This window comes from Nothobranchius furzeri, chromosome 12 (assembly GCF_043380555.1).
Source record: "Nothobranchius furzeri strain GRZ-AD chromosome 12, NfurGRZ-RIMD1, whole genome shotgun sequence".
NCBI classification, from domain to species: domain Eukaryota; kingdom Metazoa; phylum Chordata; class Actinopteri; order Cyprinodontiformes; family Nothobranchiidae; genus Nothobranchius; species Nothobranchius furzeri.
The window spans coordinates 56,805,851-56,821,378 of record NC_091752.1 but is presented as its reverse complement, the minus strand read 5'-3'; the positions used below and the strand labels follow the sequence as shown (position 1 = coordinate 56,821,378).

General features: G+C 45.3%; 1 protein-coding gene across 2 annotated transcripts; it reads right to left on the bottom strand.

Annotated features, from left to right (window-relative positions):
• Positions 1-2,106: 2,106 nt before the first annotated feature.
• Positions 2,107-14,005, bottom strand: si:ch211-256e16.3 (kelch-like protein 20). Of its 2 annotated transcripts, none has more exons than XM_015945629.3 (12): positions 13,888-14,005; positions 13,225-13,545; positions 13,007-13,141; positions 12,734-12,925; positions 10,237-10,380; positions 9,036-9,222; positions 5,188-5,334; positions 4,957-5,085; positions 3,060-3,236; positions 2,812-2,958; positions 2,574-2,739; positions 2,107-2,494 (listed from the first exon to the last, which is right to left on the bottom strand). In XM_015945629.3, the coding sequence occupies exons 2-12, from the start codon at positions 13,522-13,524 to the stop codon at positions 2,338-2,340; spliced, it is 1,881 nt and encodes a 626-aa protein (XP_015801115.3). In that variant the 5' UTR covers positions 13,525-13,545; positions 13,888-14,005; the 3' UTR covers positions 2,107-2,337. The 2 variants fall into 2 exon arrangements, with proteins under 2 accessions (XP_015801115.3, XP_015801116.3); XM_015945630.3 differs by lacking the exon at positions 13,888-14,005 and adding an exon at positions 13,628-13,700.
• Positions 14,006-15,528: the final 1,523 nt, after the last annotated feature.

The window sequence follows — 15,528 nt, the reverse complement described above, 5'->3', positions numbered from 1 at the left end:
CTTTTATTGTTTCTAATATTGATGATTTTGGCATACAGCTCATGAAAACCCAAAATTCCTATAAAAAATTTGCATATCATGAAAAGGTTCTCTAAACAAGCTATTAACCTAATCATCTGAATCAACTAATTAACTCTAAACACCTACAAAGATTCCTGAGGCTTTTTAAAACTCCCAGCCTGGTTCATTACTCAAAACCGCAATCAAGGGTAAGACTGCCGACCTGACTGCTGTCCAGAAGGCCATCATTGACACCCTCAAGCAAGAGGGTTAGACACAGAAAGACATTTCTGAACGAATAGGCTGTTCCTAGAGTGCTGTATCAAGGCACCTCAGTGAGAAGTCTGTGGGAAGGAAAAAGTGTGGCAGAAAACGCAGCACAATGAGAAGAGGTGTCCGGACCCTGAGGAAGATTGTGGAGAAGGACCAATTCCAGACCTTGGGGGACCTGCGGAAGCAGTGGACTGAGTCTGGAGTAGAAACATCCAGAGCCACTGTGTACAGGCGTAAGCAGGAAATGGGCTACAGGTGCCACATTCCCCAGGCCAAGCCACTTTTGAACCAGAAACAGCAGCAGAAGCGCCTGACCTGGGCTACAGAGAAGCAGCACTGGACTCTTGCTCAGTGGTCCAAAGTACTTTTTTTGGATGAAAGCAAATTTTGCATGTCATTCGGAAATCACAGTGCCAGAGTCTGGAGGAAGACTGGGCAGAGGGAAATGCCAAAATGCCTGAAGCCCAGTGTCAAGTACCCACAGTCACCTGCTCACAGTGCCAAAACCACTGGTAAATGGTTTACTGACCATGGTATTACTGTGCTCAATTGGCCTGCCAACTCTCCTGACCTGAACCCCATAGAGAATCTGTGGGATATTGTGAAGAGAAAGTTGAGAGACGCAACACTTTGGATGAGCTTAAGGCCGCTATCGAAGCATCCTGGGCCTCCATAACACCTCAGCAGTGCCACAGGCTGATTGCCTCCATGCCACGCCGCATTGAAGCAGTCATTTCTGCAAAAGGATTCCCGACCAAGTATCGAATGCATAACTGAACATAATTATTTGAAGGTTGACTTGTTTTGCATTAAAAACGCTTTTCTTTTATTGGTCGGATGAAATATGCTAATTTTTTGATAGGAATTTTGGGTTTTCATGAGCTGTATGCCAACATCATCAATATTAGAAACAAAAGGCTTGAACTACTTCAGTTGTGTGTAATGAATCTAATAATATATATGAAAGTATAATGTTTATCAGTACATTGCAGAAAATAATTAACTTTATCACAATGTTAATTTTTTGAGAAGGACCTGTAATGTAAGCAAATATCTGTCCCTAGAGCCCCATGCAATTTGAACTGGGCACCATTCAGCAATAATCAACAGCATTAGACAACTATACTTATATACCAATCACAGAGCATGTGAAGATACCTAGACAGATGCAGAGTTGGTGAACTTTCTTTTAAAAATTAAGTCTAAAATCTAAATATAAGAATAAAAACTTGGTTTTAGCTCGATTTGTCGGCTAGGGGTGTGTGCGCGAACGAGAGGCAATGCTGTCAACCATATAGTGGAAACAAGGTGCAATATATCGTTCAGCCACTAGATGTTGATGTCCGATAAAAAAAAAAACAAGATTGTTGCTTTAGACACTCCGTATTTACCTGCACCATAGTTTCTTGAATATTCAAGCTTCTTTATTAGTCAATATAATATTTTTAGTAAATAAACAACTTTATTACAACTATATTCAACTTACATTCACAAAAATGACAAAGTTACAAAAATACGCTGAACATTTCACAGGTTGAATGACAATTACTCAGAACTCTTAATTTTGAATAACAAAAGACGGCTCACATGTGTACGCGCTACCTCAGGTTACCCTTTTAAAATGTTCACAACATGACCCATCAGCCCACAGAGTTTGCAAAACATGTTCAGCAAGGTAAATCTGACAGCATGTCAAAAACCAACACAAAACAATACAAAATAACATGTTGGCTGGGAGCATCTTCAGACTGAGATGTTCCGACATCGAAAAGTACCTAAACATGTTCACATCATACCGAGGGAGCTTTGCTCAAAGCCACACTAACTCCAGATGGAGTGAGCCAACACCAGCATCTCAACCACCACTCCTCCAAAAACGAGAAACCCAAGCAAGTACTCAGCAAGGCGTCACCAGCTAGTGCAGATCACTTCTGGACTCCAATAACAGTTCAAACAGCTCTGAGCCAACCCCACGCAGCTCCGATTCCCCACAACACCGAGCTCAGCAGCGCACCGTTACTGAAGACAGTAAAAATGATAAAAACATCGCCTCTTTGTGGCGTTTTAGTTGCTGTTTGAAGTGTCAGGACAGCTGCTTATGCAGATGTCCTTCCTCAGCTGGAGAGACACACAGCTGAGCCAGCTGCGACTGGTCGGCATCTCCCCGACAATCTCCCATGCGTCGGTCTCATCACAGTACCTCTCTATAGTGTCATGATATCTGCAAGAAAACAACCGTTAACATAAAATACAGGAGCTGTGTTTGATGATTTCTAATGATGTCAGAGGAATCGGCTCACCTGTCCCAGCCTTCTTCTCCTCCTAATACGTAGATCTTTCCATCTACTACAGCAGCACCTGGCCGGTAGCGTCTTTCCTTCATTGGGGCACACATAGTCCATTGATTAGTCTTGGGATTGTAACACTCCACCTTATCCGTGTTCTCTGTTGAGGCATGCCATCCACCTGAAAAACGGGAACAGGTTTAATAGAAATGACTCCCAACGACCATAAAAAGATGCTGGCCGAGTTTGTTACCTATAACGTAGATCTTTCCTTTCAGCGTACATGCAGCTGATCCAGAGCGGGCGATCTGCATGGGGGAAATCTCTGTCCATGCAGCGGTTTTTGGATTATAAACCTGAGCAAGGTCTGTTCCGTCTCCGTCCTCTAGAACAGCGCCACCTACCAGTACAGAGAAGATAAGTCAGCAAATAAGCAAGCCCTTCACATAAATGATTCCTTTACTAAAATAGAATACAATATGGTCAGAAACACTTTCCTACCAGTAACATACAGAAGGCCATCCAGGGCCACCACCGCAGGACTTGTGACGGCCATTTTTACCGACTGTGTGAACTGCCAAGCGTTGGTGTGAGGATTGTAGCACTCCACTGAGGCGAGGCGAGACCGGCCCTCCCAGCCTCCCACAGCGTACACAAAACCATCCAGCATCACCAAGCCTGAGACCAGACGATGGAGTAGATCAATCAACACGGACTTTTAAGAGTCCTACAAAGCTTTGTTTTAAATTCTGAGAAATTCAAAAACAGCCGAGTCTCCTTTCATGTCTTATTCTTTATGCAAACATCTTTACAAAAAGACATTTTTGTCCTCATTTAAAACAAAAAAACGTCGACGGTCTGAAAGAAAGGAACATACACTTCTATTCCATCCACACGCAAAGGCATTTTTACCTTAAACTAGAAATAAAGACAGATACAAATGCCAAAAGTACTGGATACAATTACAGGATTTAGTAAGAAAATACCACTTCCATGTTAAAGTCCCGTTAGTCGTCACACACTGGGGAAATTTGTTCTCTGCATTTAACCGATCCCCTGAGGGAGTGATGAGCTGCAGACATGGCTGTGTACCATTTGGTCATTTAACTCCCCAATCCAACGGCGGGGAGACATTAGGTCCCATTTTTAAAGTCTTAAAGTGGATTTGAACCCACAATCTCCCAGTTTCAGGGCAGACACTCATACCACTGTGCTGGCAAGTTCGTTGGAGAAAAAAGAAATTTTACTTCAGTCAAAACTCAATCACTACAGGATTTCCAGTACAAGGCTGGTAAGAATTTGTTTGGTAAAATCTGATTATTTCCTCTGCATGAGTCCTTTTGGCCGCAAAGCATAACAACAAATCGGTATGAAAAACCTGATATTTGCCAATAAAACAGACTAAAGCCCCCTTCAGACAGGCCATGAAAAACGGAACTGTTCCGGACTCGGTCCGTAAGACCTTTGTGTCTGAATACAAACATCCGGATAACCTTTTCCGTAATTTAACCAGACGACGCCCCTAGTAACAGGTCCGGACTTGTTACGGACAGGGTGGCTGCTTCAGACTGATGAGGTCGAGTTCCGGACAGGGAGAAGGGGGAGGAGGAGGAGGGGACCGGGGGACGCTGTGCGCACCTAAGCCCCATTCCCACCTGTACCGGGTCGGCCCGGGCCAGGTAGCCCCAGTCGGCCCCAGCCTGGCCCGGTTGATTCCACACATCCTTGCCTTAAGCCCATGTGGGCTGATTCTACCCACCAATCAGAGGCTTGCTCTAATGGAAGGTGTGAATGGGCTGATTCTACCCACCAATCAGAGGCTTGCTCTAATGGAAGGTGTGAATTTGCTGTCAGCAGTGGGCGTGTTGGCCCTGGTCGGCCTGAAGCAGTACCCCTCGGGAAGAGGGCCGAGAATGAGCCTTGGTTGGCCCGGGAAAATTCCAGGCCACCCAGATATGTAAACAACCTACGCTACCCGGCCCGGGCCGACCCGGTACAGATGGGAATGGCCCACTAGATAGCCCGCTGCTGTAGCATGCGGCGAACCACGGCAGCTCGCCTCCTACGATACCGTCTCTGCGCGACGGAGCACATCACACCGCTTCCGTGATTCCTTTTAACCATTGAGCTTCATCATCCTGGTCTCTTGTGCGTCTTCGTGTGCGCAGAATTATGCTTAACATAAGTCCGATCAGTGAGAGGAATCCTATCTCTTCGTCTGTCATGTTTGACAGAATGGCTTTGTTTGAGTAAATGACGCATGTACGCCTGCTGTTCACACATATTCCAGCATGTCTATCTGAAAAGGGCTTAATATTGTTGCCATCTGTCCAGGGATCCCCAACAAAGGAGACGGATAAAGTTTTCACAGGCATTTTTATCCAGAAGATCGCCTTACCCAACTCAGAGCGAGCCACATTCATGGGAGCCATCTCCATCCACGAGTCAAAGCAGGGGTCGTAGCGCCACATTTCCCGACTCGCTGAGCCATCGGGAAATTCTCCTCCTGCCAAGTAAAGAGTGGAATCTACAGGCAGATTAGAAACAAACATTAGCGCTGCTCATCATTTATGTTCCAGAGGAGAGTCTGGCGGGGAATTATGACAGCGTGACCCTGAATGAACCCGACCTGACACGACCAGCCCGTGTTTGCTCACAGCGAATGGCAGGCACGCCAGATTCTTCCACTGGTTGGTCACAGGGTCAAAGCTCTCCACGCTGCGCAGCACCACTTTATCATCCTCTCCCCCAACCGTAACGATCACTTCAGCTGTCCCTGTTGCCATGGTAACACACAGGTAGGGAGAACATTAGTCATGGTCCAGTGAGTTTTAGGCATACTACCTCATAGGACCCTGCACTGGGAACTTGTACTATAATATTCTACTATTTTGGGAAAATTTTATTTTAAATGTTTCCGTTTTTAGTATTTAATATTACGTAAAATCAATTATTTCTCTATAGTTCATATATAGTTGTCATTTATTTAGTAAACCTTAGAGTTGTTTGTAATTTTTGTTGTGTGTTTTCCTTTTACTGTTGCACAACGTGGTCATTATTAGGGATGAGCGAGTACACCACTATCTGTATCTGTATCTGTTCAACCAACTAAATTATCTGTATCTGTACTCGGAATGGGCGTGGCATAACCCGGAAGTGGGCGTAGTTTAACCGGAAGTGGGTGTGGTTTACATCAATACATTTTTTTAAGTCTGAAATTGATATGGAATGATCAGAAGTTGATATGTGTATTGTTTATTTGAAAACTATTTACAGAGCAGCCTCAGAATTGAGATTAAATATTTTTGATCACAATAGTAGTAAAGGAACTATTACAGAACAAGTTTTTCAATAAAATCAGAACATTAATATTTAAGTGCATGGATTAATACATCTGAACTCATGCAGTAGGAACTAGGAAATATGAAATGCTAGAACCAGACAACTTTATATATTTTTTTTTTATTTTAATTTGATTAAACAGATTTTTTTCTTAACGTTCTTGGCATTTTGCCCCACACAAAGTTAAACAAAGCAATGTTGATTAAGGTGTGTGTGTGTGAGAGAGATAGAGAGGGTGAGAGGGAGAGAGATGGAGTTAAAAAAAATAAAAAACCCAACCGGAGCGGAGGTAGTGAGTTAATGCAGCACGTCAGCTCTGTCTTGTCAAATGCACCATGTAAGTTACGAAAAAAGTAACTTTAAATATTCAACTGAAAAAGAGGCGAGCTGAAGAAAACCTAGGGAAAACTGAAGAAACGTGAGCAACAGTGAAGCAATCACAGCGAGATCCGTTACTGTCTGTGTGTGTGCGTGGATGAGCAGGACGGACTGAGCTCCCGGCCGGCTAGAGAGTTTTGTGTGTAGGGAGGGGCGGGCACTCTATGTGACTGGCCAATCACAGAGCGTGAAGACAGTCAAGTTACCCAATGAGGATTTTCCTTCAGGACGATTACAGATATTTCCGAGGTTTACTCGTCTCATGCTCGTACTCGTCAAAAATGCTTTATCTGTACCGGATACTCGTCTGAAACGATCCCTAGTCATTATGATATATTCTGTCATAATCTAAGACGCAATATTAAAAAATAAATGCGTTTGTGAGGAGAGCGATTCAACCGAAACAGCATTCGGGATTTTATTCATAAATATGATGACCGGAAGTATGTTAGCGTACCTTAGCATTTTATGTTGAAACCTACCCCGGCCATTCGTTAATTTAAAAAAATTACAACCGTAAGTATCTTAAATGACAACTACATATGAACTATAGAGAAAAAAATTGATGGGTTTCAATATAAAATATTATGTAAAACCTATCAATTACAAGCGTAAGTATGACGCAGCCTGACAGTGGAGGTCTGCAGCCAGGTGCTCTTGAAAACCTTTGCACTGCTCACAGATAGCAGTTAGTGATAACTGAGGGAGATCACCCCCACAGCCATGTTCAAATCTATAAGTCTTTTACTATGACATAACACACCCATGCAATAACAAAAAAGCTTAAAGGGTCTTTACGGAGTTTTGAATTTTTATGCTCGCGATTGCCCCCTCAGGCCAAAAGCGTAACCGCAGCTTCAATAGTAGGCTCGTGCACGAGGCGCGCATGCTGTACGTGCACACTCCTTAACGAAAATAACAGCTGAGACAGTCCCGTGTGTGTGTGTGTGTGTGTGGGGGGGGGGGGGGGCAGAGGACAGAACGTGCAGCAAATTAAATAATTTGGTTCTGTACCTTTCTCTGCAGCACAGCCGACAAAGGTTTAAGATGGGTCAGTCTCCCTGCATGCTCAGATCATTCCCTTGCTTGAAAAATTGTTCCAAAATGAAAGTTGAACCCACATCTTTTTTATCTGTGAATTCAATGCCGGTCGGTGAGTCTCAAATAAAAATTTGGGCATCTTACTGTAAAAAAATATACCATTAATGTAAAAACGAAACTCTAAATAAACTATGTTCACATCCGGAATCAAACCCGGGTCTTCAGTACGAGAGTCCGACGTCTTACTAGGTGAGCTAAGCACCAGTGATGTCTGTTGTATCTGTAACTTTTATATCCAGCTGAAACAACGTTCAAAGAACAGTTCGGAGCGAAAATGGCTATTTTGTTGCTAATTTGCAGGAAATATTTAGAAGAAAGTTCTACAGAAAGTAGCTAAGGGTCCTCAGAAATGTAGCTAGCTTTGTCACTAGGCGTTAGGAACAGCGACAAAGACTAAAGCTACGGATAGCAAATGCTACGGGCTATGCCTAAGCGTGAACGCGCATGAAGCAGCCTGCTCGACCAGAGCAGCTCTCTTTTTCTGTGATTTTACAGAAAAACTGGCAACAAGTGTAAAAATGCCAGGGCTCATTCTACAGAACCAGGGCATTGCAGGAGAACGTATGAAGACGAAATTTATTATTTCTATACACGTTTTGGCTGTCAAACTTCCATAATGCCCCTTTAAAACAAAACCAAAAAAAAGCTTACATCTGCAGAACCGATAACAATGGCTCAAGTTTAGACTGTAAATAAGCCACCAAAAAGCCTGGTTCATATTCATACTTCACTTTTTTTTTTCACGCTTCGTTTTCATGAGGTATAAAAGTTTACGTTTATGTTTATTCATTCGGCAGACGCTTTTATCCAAAGCGACTTACAATTTATAACCTGTAGGGCATGTTGTGATCTGTGGGGGAAACCGGAGTACCCGGAGGAAACCCACGCATGCATGGAGAGAACTCCACGCAGAAAGGCCGCAGCCGAGTTTCGAACCTGCAACCTTCGTGCTGCGAGGCAACAGTGCTAACCACTGTACCCCCATGCAGCCCATAGTTACATGTGTTCGTTTATCACGTATTCATTTGTACACAGCTCGTCTACATGCTGCTGCTAATCTGAGGTGTTGATGTCCAGCACTTTGTGAATGTGTGTGTGAATGTGTACAGCACCCATTCACACACACAATTTTAAACATCAGTTGAAAGCGCAATCCGACTGCAAGCTTTTGATTGGTCAGGACACCACTTCCTGTAAATTCATCACCAGCACCACCACCGTTGCTCTGTTAAAAAGTGATAAGATATTCTGTGGCAGACCCAGAACAAACTTTAGAACGCATCGTGAAAAAAGTCCAAAAATATGAACGTTTATTCGCCCGTGACTGAAGGAGTACAACATGCGGAGCAAACGTGGACGAAAATGACGGGAAACGTGGGTTTAGCGGTGGTGACCGCACGAAGAGGTGAAGCAGGATTAAGGACAAATTTGTTCGTGTGATAAAGTCTCTGAAATATATAAACACACCATCGTGGACCGGATACACGAGTGTTATGGTGGCAGGAAACCACAGAAAAGTGCTGCTCTTGTCCTGGCGGGGAATTGCTTTGCAACACCGTCTGCGCAGAAGTTCGCATGTGAAAACCCGACACTCCGTGTGCATCTCTTCGTTGCAAAGCTCAAGGAGAAGTATAAATCAGGCTGAATTGTGCATACCTGTCGACCTGCGCGGCCTTGCTCTGGAGCTGTAGAGTTCCCCACGGCGATCCTTCATCAGAAGGTAATCCTTGGCCTCAGAGATGAGCCTCTGGCAGCCCTGATTCTCCTTCACCACATCCAGAGACTCGATGACATCATGGAGGTAGTAGGGACTGATGAGAGGCAGGCGGATATGCTCGAGCACCTTTGAAGAGCAAACAAGAGAAGACACGATATCTTTACACGACATTCATGGACAAACATGGAAGAGGAGATGTTTAAAAATTCCCATTATGGTTCTAACTGCCTGTTTGGTTGGATTTTTAGTCCTCTTTTTACTCTCTGTGATTATTCAGCTTGTTTTATTAGTGCAGTGCTTTGATCAGCTGTAAAGTCTAATTTATACTTCTCCATCAGCTCCACGAGGGAGACGCGTGGACGGAGATGTTTTGCCCTCGGACTTCTCCGTCTCCTGGGGAGTGTTGCAAAGCAATTCCCTGCTAGGACAACAGAGAAGATTGTGCATTTACTACAGTTTTTTTTTTTTTTTTTTTTTTTTTACGTGGACAAATTTGTCCCTCATTCTCCTCCACCTCCTTATGCGCTCGCCACCTCTAAACCCACATTTCCCTCCACCTCCTTATGCGCTCGCCACCTCTAAACCCACATTTCCCGTAATTTCGATCCACAAATAAACGCTTGCTGCAGATTTTTTCACTCCTCTAGTCAAGGGTGAATAAAATGTTCATATATTTGAGTTTTTCCACTAGGTGTTCTTTACGTCTGCTGCTACATATCTTCGACTTTCTTTGTTTGAGGGGGCAATAGTCCTGACCAATCACAAACCTGCATTTTCTGTCTTGTTGGACAGATGCAGCAAAGTGGGCTCGACCCCCACATCTGTCCTTGCGAGCCTGCTGGAGAGCCCTTGCAAGGGCGGATAAAGGCGTTGCGTGTCTACACCGACGCAGATGCAGAAGTATAAATTAGGTTTAACTGCTGTGTGGAAAGCGCTTAATAAATAAAATGATATGGAAATACCATCACCACCATTAAACAATCTCAAAGTAGCAGTGGTTTAGTGCAATCTTTACAAGTTTCATCTCCCATAAAATAAAACTATGACTGGCATCAGATTAAGTGCCTTCTACTCTAAACTCACAAAATCAAACAAAAACAAAGTTAAGACAGCTGATCAAACAGGAATGATCAATGTGACCTTTTCAAAACTCTGCTTGCGAGAAGAACATTTATCCAACCACAACACGATGGCCTCGAACACCATCTCCTCTTTGGGCACATTGAGAAGGTCACTGGCAATGATTTCAGTCAGTTTGTCCATAGACAGAGACAAAAACTCCTCCTGCAGAAAGCAGTAATAGAAGCATTATTAGTGGATGATCTCCCTCTCCATCAATCCGTGTTCTTGGTATCAAAATGTGTCTTTAAAATTCACGGACATCATATGTGAAATCCGTGGCACAAAACACGCGGAATTGGAAAATAACGTTTTTAGCCCCGTTGACTTGCATTCATTTTTTCATTCTTCCAGGGATCCATGGTGTGGAAGTGACTTAGGCTCCCTATGGTCAAAATAACAATTATACATTTAGCTGTAGACATGTACGAATATATCTGAATGGATTTTTAGGGAATTTTCTGTTACACCTGTTTTAACAAATTCAAGATGTTCGATCGCGGATACAAGCGGCCGAAATGAGTTTCCTCCGTAGGGTGGCCGGGCTCAGCCTTACCCCGGCTTTCCACAGCAGCCGTCAGCAGCACGTTACTGCAGCAGCACGTCATAGCTGCTGATAAGAACCGCTGTGGTCAACAGAACCTTTTCCACTGGAGCCGTCCAGCGCGAGTCGGCCGCGTCTCAGGAGCAGCATGTCGCGGCCTTTACGTGCCGGTTCTATTTTCTACGCGCGACGCCTCTGAAACGGGTCAAGTTCGACATTTTTGGGGAAGGAAAGACAGGAAATCGGACGCGGAAATGGAGAGAAGCTCCCGAGATTTTCAGAATAAAGAACGTACTGCCTTCCGGTTGCTTTACTTTAAAAAAGGTTACTAACTGTGCGGCCCCGTGAGAAGTTATCACCTAGCTAGCGGTCTCCTTTGTTTTTCAGGTCCGTATTGGCGATTATAAAATGGACAGAACATAAAACACAAACATTTTGGAGCCATGTTGTAGTTTTCTCCTGCTTGTTGTTGTGTTTACTGACGAAGTCACTCGTGCGACTTCGTGCTCTGTCGGTGACAGCTGCTCCCCTGCTGCTTCGCGTCTCGTGGGAAGGGCCAAGCAGCAGCTTACGCGAGCAAGACGTGCTGCTGCAGTAACGTGCTGCTGACGGCTCCTGTGGAAACCCGGGGTAAGAGATAGGGTGAGGAGGGTGAGGAGCTTGGACATTCGGGAGGGACTCGGAGTAGAACCGCTGCTCCTCCGGATCGAAAGGAGTCAGTTGAGGTGGTTTGGGCATCTGGTCAGGATGTCTACTGGACGCCTCCCTGGGGAGGTGTTTCGGGCATGTCTTGCCGGCAGGAGGTCCCCGGGTCGACCCAGGACACGTTAGAGAGGTTACATCTTCAATCTGGTCCGGGAACGCCTTGGGGTCCTGCCGGAGGAACTGGTGGAGAAGGCCGGGGAGAGGACGGTCTGGAACTCCCTAGTTGGGATGCTGCCCCTGCGACCCGGATAAGCAGAGGAAGACGACGATGACGAAGATGTCCTACTGCGACCATTTTTGGCCATGGACCCCGCAGTGCGGTCGTGACTGCTCTTTGCGGTTAGCATCAACTGGCGCGGCCATGTTTGTTTTGCTTAGCCGGGCGCTTGATACTATCGTGAAAAGTCCCACCCTGCAGCACAGTACTGACACACGATTGGTCCAGCCTATTTTAGGCTAGAGGTTGGACGGTTTAATCTGGAGCGGTACAAGATGGATTCTCTTGAGCTTGGAAAACTCCAAATCTCGCAAGAATTCATCTTGCAGCGTAAGGTTATGAGTCCCCCAGAACACCTTTAACCCACAAGTCTTTATTTTGAAAGCATTTTCTCCACCGCGTTCATCTATCCACCGTGCTCACCGACGCTTCTGTTTTGGTGGTTCGGGTGCACGCTCCACGTGCTCCTAACCCACGTTAAAAGTCCTGCTTCCTAGTTTGACAGCGGCAGGCAGCTTTCTTCACACGGTTTATGCAAGATTAAAACTCAAAACAGGAGAATGTCAATAATGTGGAAGATAAGTCTCGATTTGCGGGATGTGTGAAAAGCGATGAAAATGTGGGACTGTCCCACACAAAGCGTCATCTGGTCACCCTAGTTTAATATGCAAATGTACATAGTGTTGCAAAACAGATGCTGCACATATGTAATTTCCCATCTGCAAGACTAATTCATAGGCATAAAAAATTGTCTCTCCTAAAAAAGAAAAACAATCCTTGAAGAGCTTGGCCTATGGTCGAAAAATTCGTTTAAGTTATGGATCCCACAGATGTTTGCAAACCTGCATAAGAAAATTAACTAAACCATACACATAGTTACAAAATCTATTTAAACCATTTTAGAAATAAAATAGATTTATTAGAATAAGGCGCTAACCGTTTAATAACTTTTAGCATCAAACCTCATGAAAAAAAATGTACACACCCACATTTTTTGAGGGGTGGTTCCAACACTTAAAGACATATTAAATAAAGGAATAAAACCAAGTCACCTGTTGACACACACTACTGAAGTGCTCCAGAATGTACTCCATGCTGCGTTTCTCCAACATTGTACACGAGTGGGCCTCAGCAAAGCAGTGAATACCCACACAGTTCATCTCATCCATCTGACGCTCCATGAAGCGACAACAAGCCTCTCGAACAGCCATCACATCCAGCAGATTGGCTGCTGCCAGCAGCGCCTACACCGAATCAAACCCACCGCCACCACACATCATAATCTGGACAGCTTCTGGTGAGAGATGTGCGAGAGGATGTCTTACCTGTACATTTGCTTTAGAGACGTAGACCTCAGAGGTGTAAGCATAGCTCACCAACATGCCAATCATCTGTGGTTCAACACCATTTATAGCAACATGCTCTTGCTTGGACTCCAGCAGGTCAGTTGAAAACATGGCCTGGGGGGATGAGAAGAAGAAGAAGACAGCAGACACAGGTTAGGACCATTATGTGTCTGTCTAATACAGAAGAGAGGGTTTACCTGGAAGTAGGAGCTGAAAGAAGCCAGCACGATGCGATGGCAGGGGAACTCCTGACCCCCACAGCACAGAGTCACATCACAGAAGGCGTTGTTGAGCCGCAGGCTGTTGAGTCCCTGCAGAACCGTGTTGGGGTGCCTGCTTTCCACAAACAGGTAGTCATCGCTGTTCTGAGGAGCGGGCGAGGAGGCGGCGGAAGCAGCTGCAGCGGTGGCGCCGTTGGCGTCCACCTGGACCTGGAAGGGGGCGTTCATAGTGGACGGCAGAAGCAGACGGGTGCTGACGGCGACCACTTCAGCCATATCAGACTGTGCTAGGCGGTCCTGAAACGGAACACACAGGCAGGGGCGTCAAGCTAAATACCCCCTGACCTCAACGTGCAGGTGTTCTGGGAATTTATCCTACCCACAAAACAGTTGTGCAGCGTTTAGCAAAGATGATTTTATTACAGTCGCTTCAACAAGCTCTATTAAAAGGATAAAACAGAGTTGAGAGGCAATAAGGCGGTGTGAATCCCCGAGACTCTCACTCAGCCTTAGCTCGGGTGCAGCCGCGCAAACAAGTTTTACTACGAGTCTAACTACTCACGGAGCTCAGGAGGACAGACACGATGCAAACACGGGTGATATGAAAAAGCTGGAAACCGTAAGAGCCAAAAACTATACCTGTAAAACATAGTCGTGACCGCGACGGAGCGAAAGTACTCTCCCACATACAGAACGAGCTAGCTTCAATCAGCAACCTTAAACGCCACTCAACGCAAGCCCAGCCCACCTCTACTTCAGTATTTAAGAAGGTCGCAGCAGATTGGTTCAGTAGTGGCTATTGGCCCGCCCCCTGTCACCACAACAACCAATCATCGAGCTCACTATGACGGCAACCCAACAATCAAAGCCCATACTACGCCCAATAAAAACTGAAGGGTTCTCAAGAGGCTTCATCTCCTGGTACTTCCTGCTTCGTGTTGAATTTGGACTCAAGAGAGTTATGTGCACTGTTATTTTAAATAATGTTAGGGATTTTATCAATATATTTGATCAATAAACCCATTTCCTGCCGCTAGAGAGAGAAAAGGAGACAATGAGGCAGACATACAACCAAATCATGATTCGTGGCAAGTGCGCAGGGCAACTGCCCCGAACATCTGGTCACAGAGTTTATTTATACAAAGAGATAATGGGAGTGGATCATGTGTGTGTGTGTGTGAGAGAGAGAGAGAGAGTGTGTGTGTGTGTGTGTGGGGGGGGGGGGGCAAGAATGTGTGTGTGTGTGTGTGTGTGCGTGCGTGCGTGCGTGCGTGCGTGCGTGCGTGTGTGTGTGTGTGTGTGTGTGTGTGTGTGTGTGTGCTCGCGCTCCTCAGTTATGGGCCATTCTCATCTGTACCGGGTCGGCCCGGGCCGGGTAGCCCCAGTCGGCCCCAGCCTGGCCCGGTTGATTCCACACATCCTTGCCTTAAGCCCATGTGGGCTTATTCTACCCACCAATCAGAGGCTTGCTCTAATGGAAGGTGTGAATTTGCTGTCAGCAGTGGGTGTGTTGGCCCTGGTCGGCCTGAAGCAGACCCCCTCGAGAAGAGGGCTGAGAATGAGCCTTGGTTGGCCCGGAAAAATACCAGGCCACCCAGATATGTAAACAACCTACGCTACCCGGCCCGGGCCGACCCGGTACAGATGGGAATGGCCCATTAGAGAGAAAGGGGTAATGTTTGCTCCTCAGTATCCAGAGTGATGATGAATCGCTCATGCAGGAAGTCCCCGCTGGCAGATTAAGAGTGAATTTGAGTTGGCCAATCAGTCGGCAGTTGGTTTGTTGGGACGGTTCAGCCTGAAGCAGACCACTTTGGCAAAAGTGCGGAAAAAAAAACAGGCTGCCCAGATGTGGTCACTCAATACCATATCTGGGCTGAGCAAAACAGGTCTGTATGTGAAAGGCCTACAAGCATCACTTATTTAATTTTTTAAATAGTATTTAATGCACCAATATTGCCAATGCACTAGTATTTAAAATGTTCCTCCAATAGTTTTTTTTTTTTTTTTTTTTTTTTTTTTTTACTGATTTGAGGCTTTGCTAAATGCATGCACCGCAACTGGACTCAAATTTACATGGGCACATTTTACTGGCTCAAAAAGTTGGGGATCATTGGTGATCACGGGAACAGATGAGGAAGATGGAGAAAACAATATATATAAAAACTCTTGCAAAAGCGGTCCAAAATTTGGGACCATTTTGAACTCCAAAGAGGTGAAAACACGATTGCGTGTCTCCACAGATATTTACTCCCGAAGTAAAACAACTTCTATGGGCAT

Excerpts from the sequence above, each read along its gene's own strand:
- si:ch211-256e16.3 (XM_015945629.3), bottom strand. The coding sequence starts at position 13,524 with ATGGCTGAAGTGGTCGCCGTCAGCACCCGTCTGCTTCTGCCGTCCACT. Across the intron at positions 12,926-13,006 it reads TCTCTAAAGCAAATGTACAG|GCGCTGCTGGCAGCAGCCAA; the intron begins GTAAGACATCCT and ends GATTCGGTGTAG. Across the intron at positions 9,223-10,236 it reads GCAAGCAGAGTTTTGAAAAG|GTGCTCGAGCATATCCGCCT; the intron begins GTCACATTGATC and ends TGCTCTTCAAAG.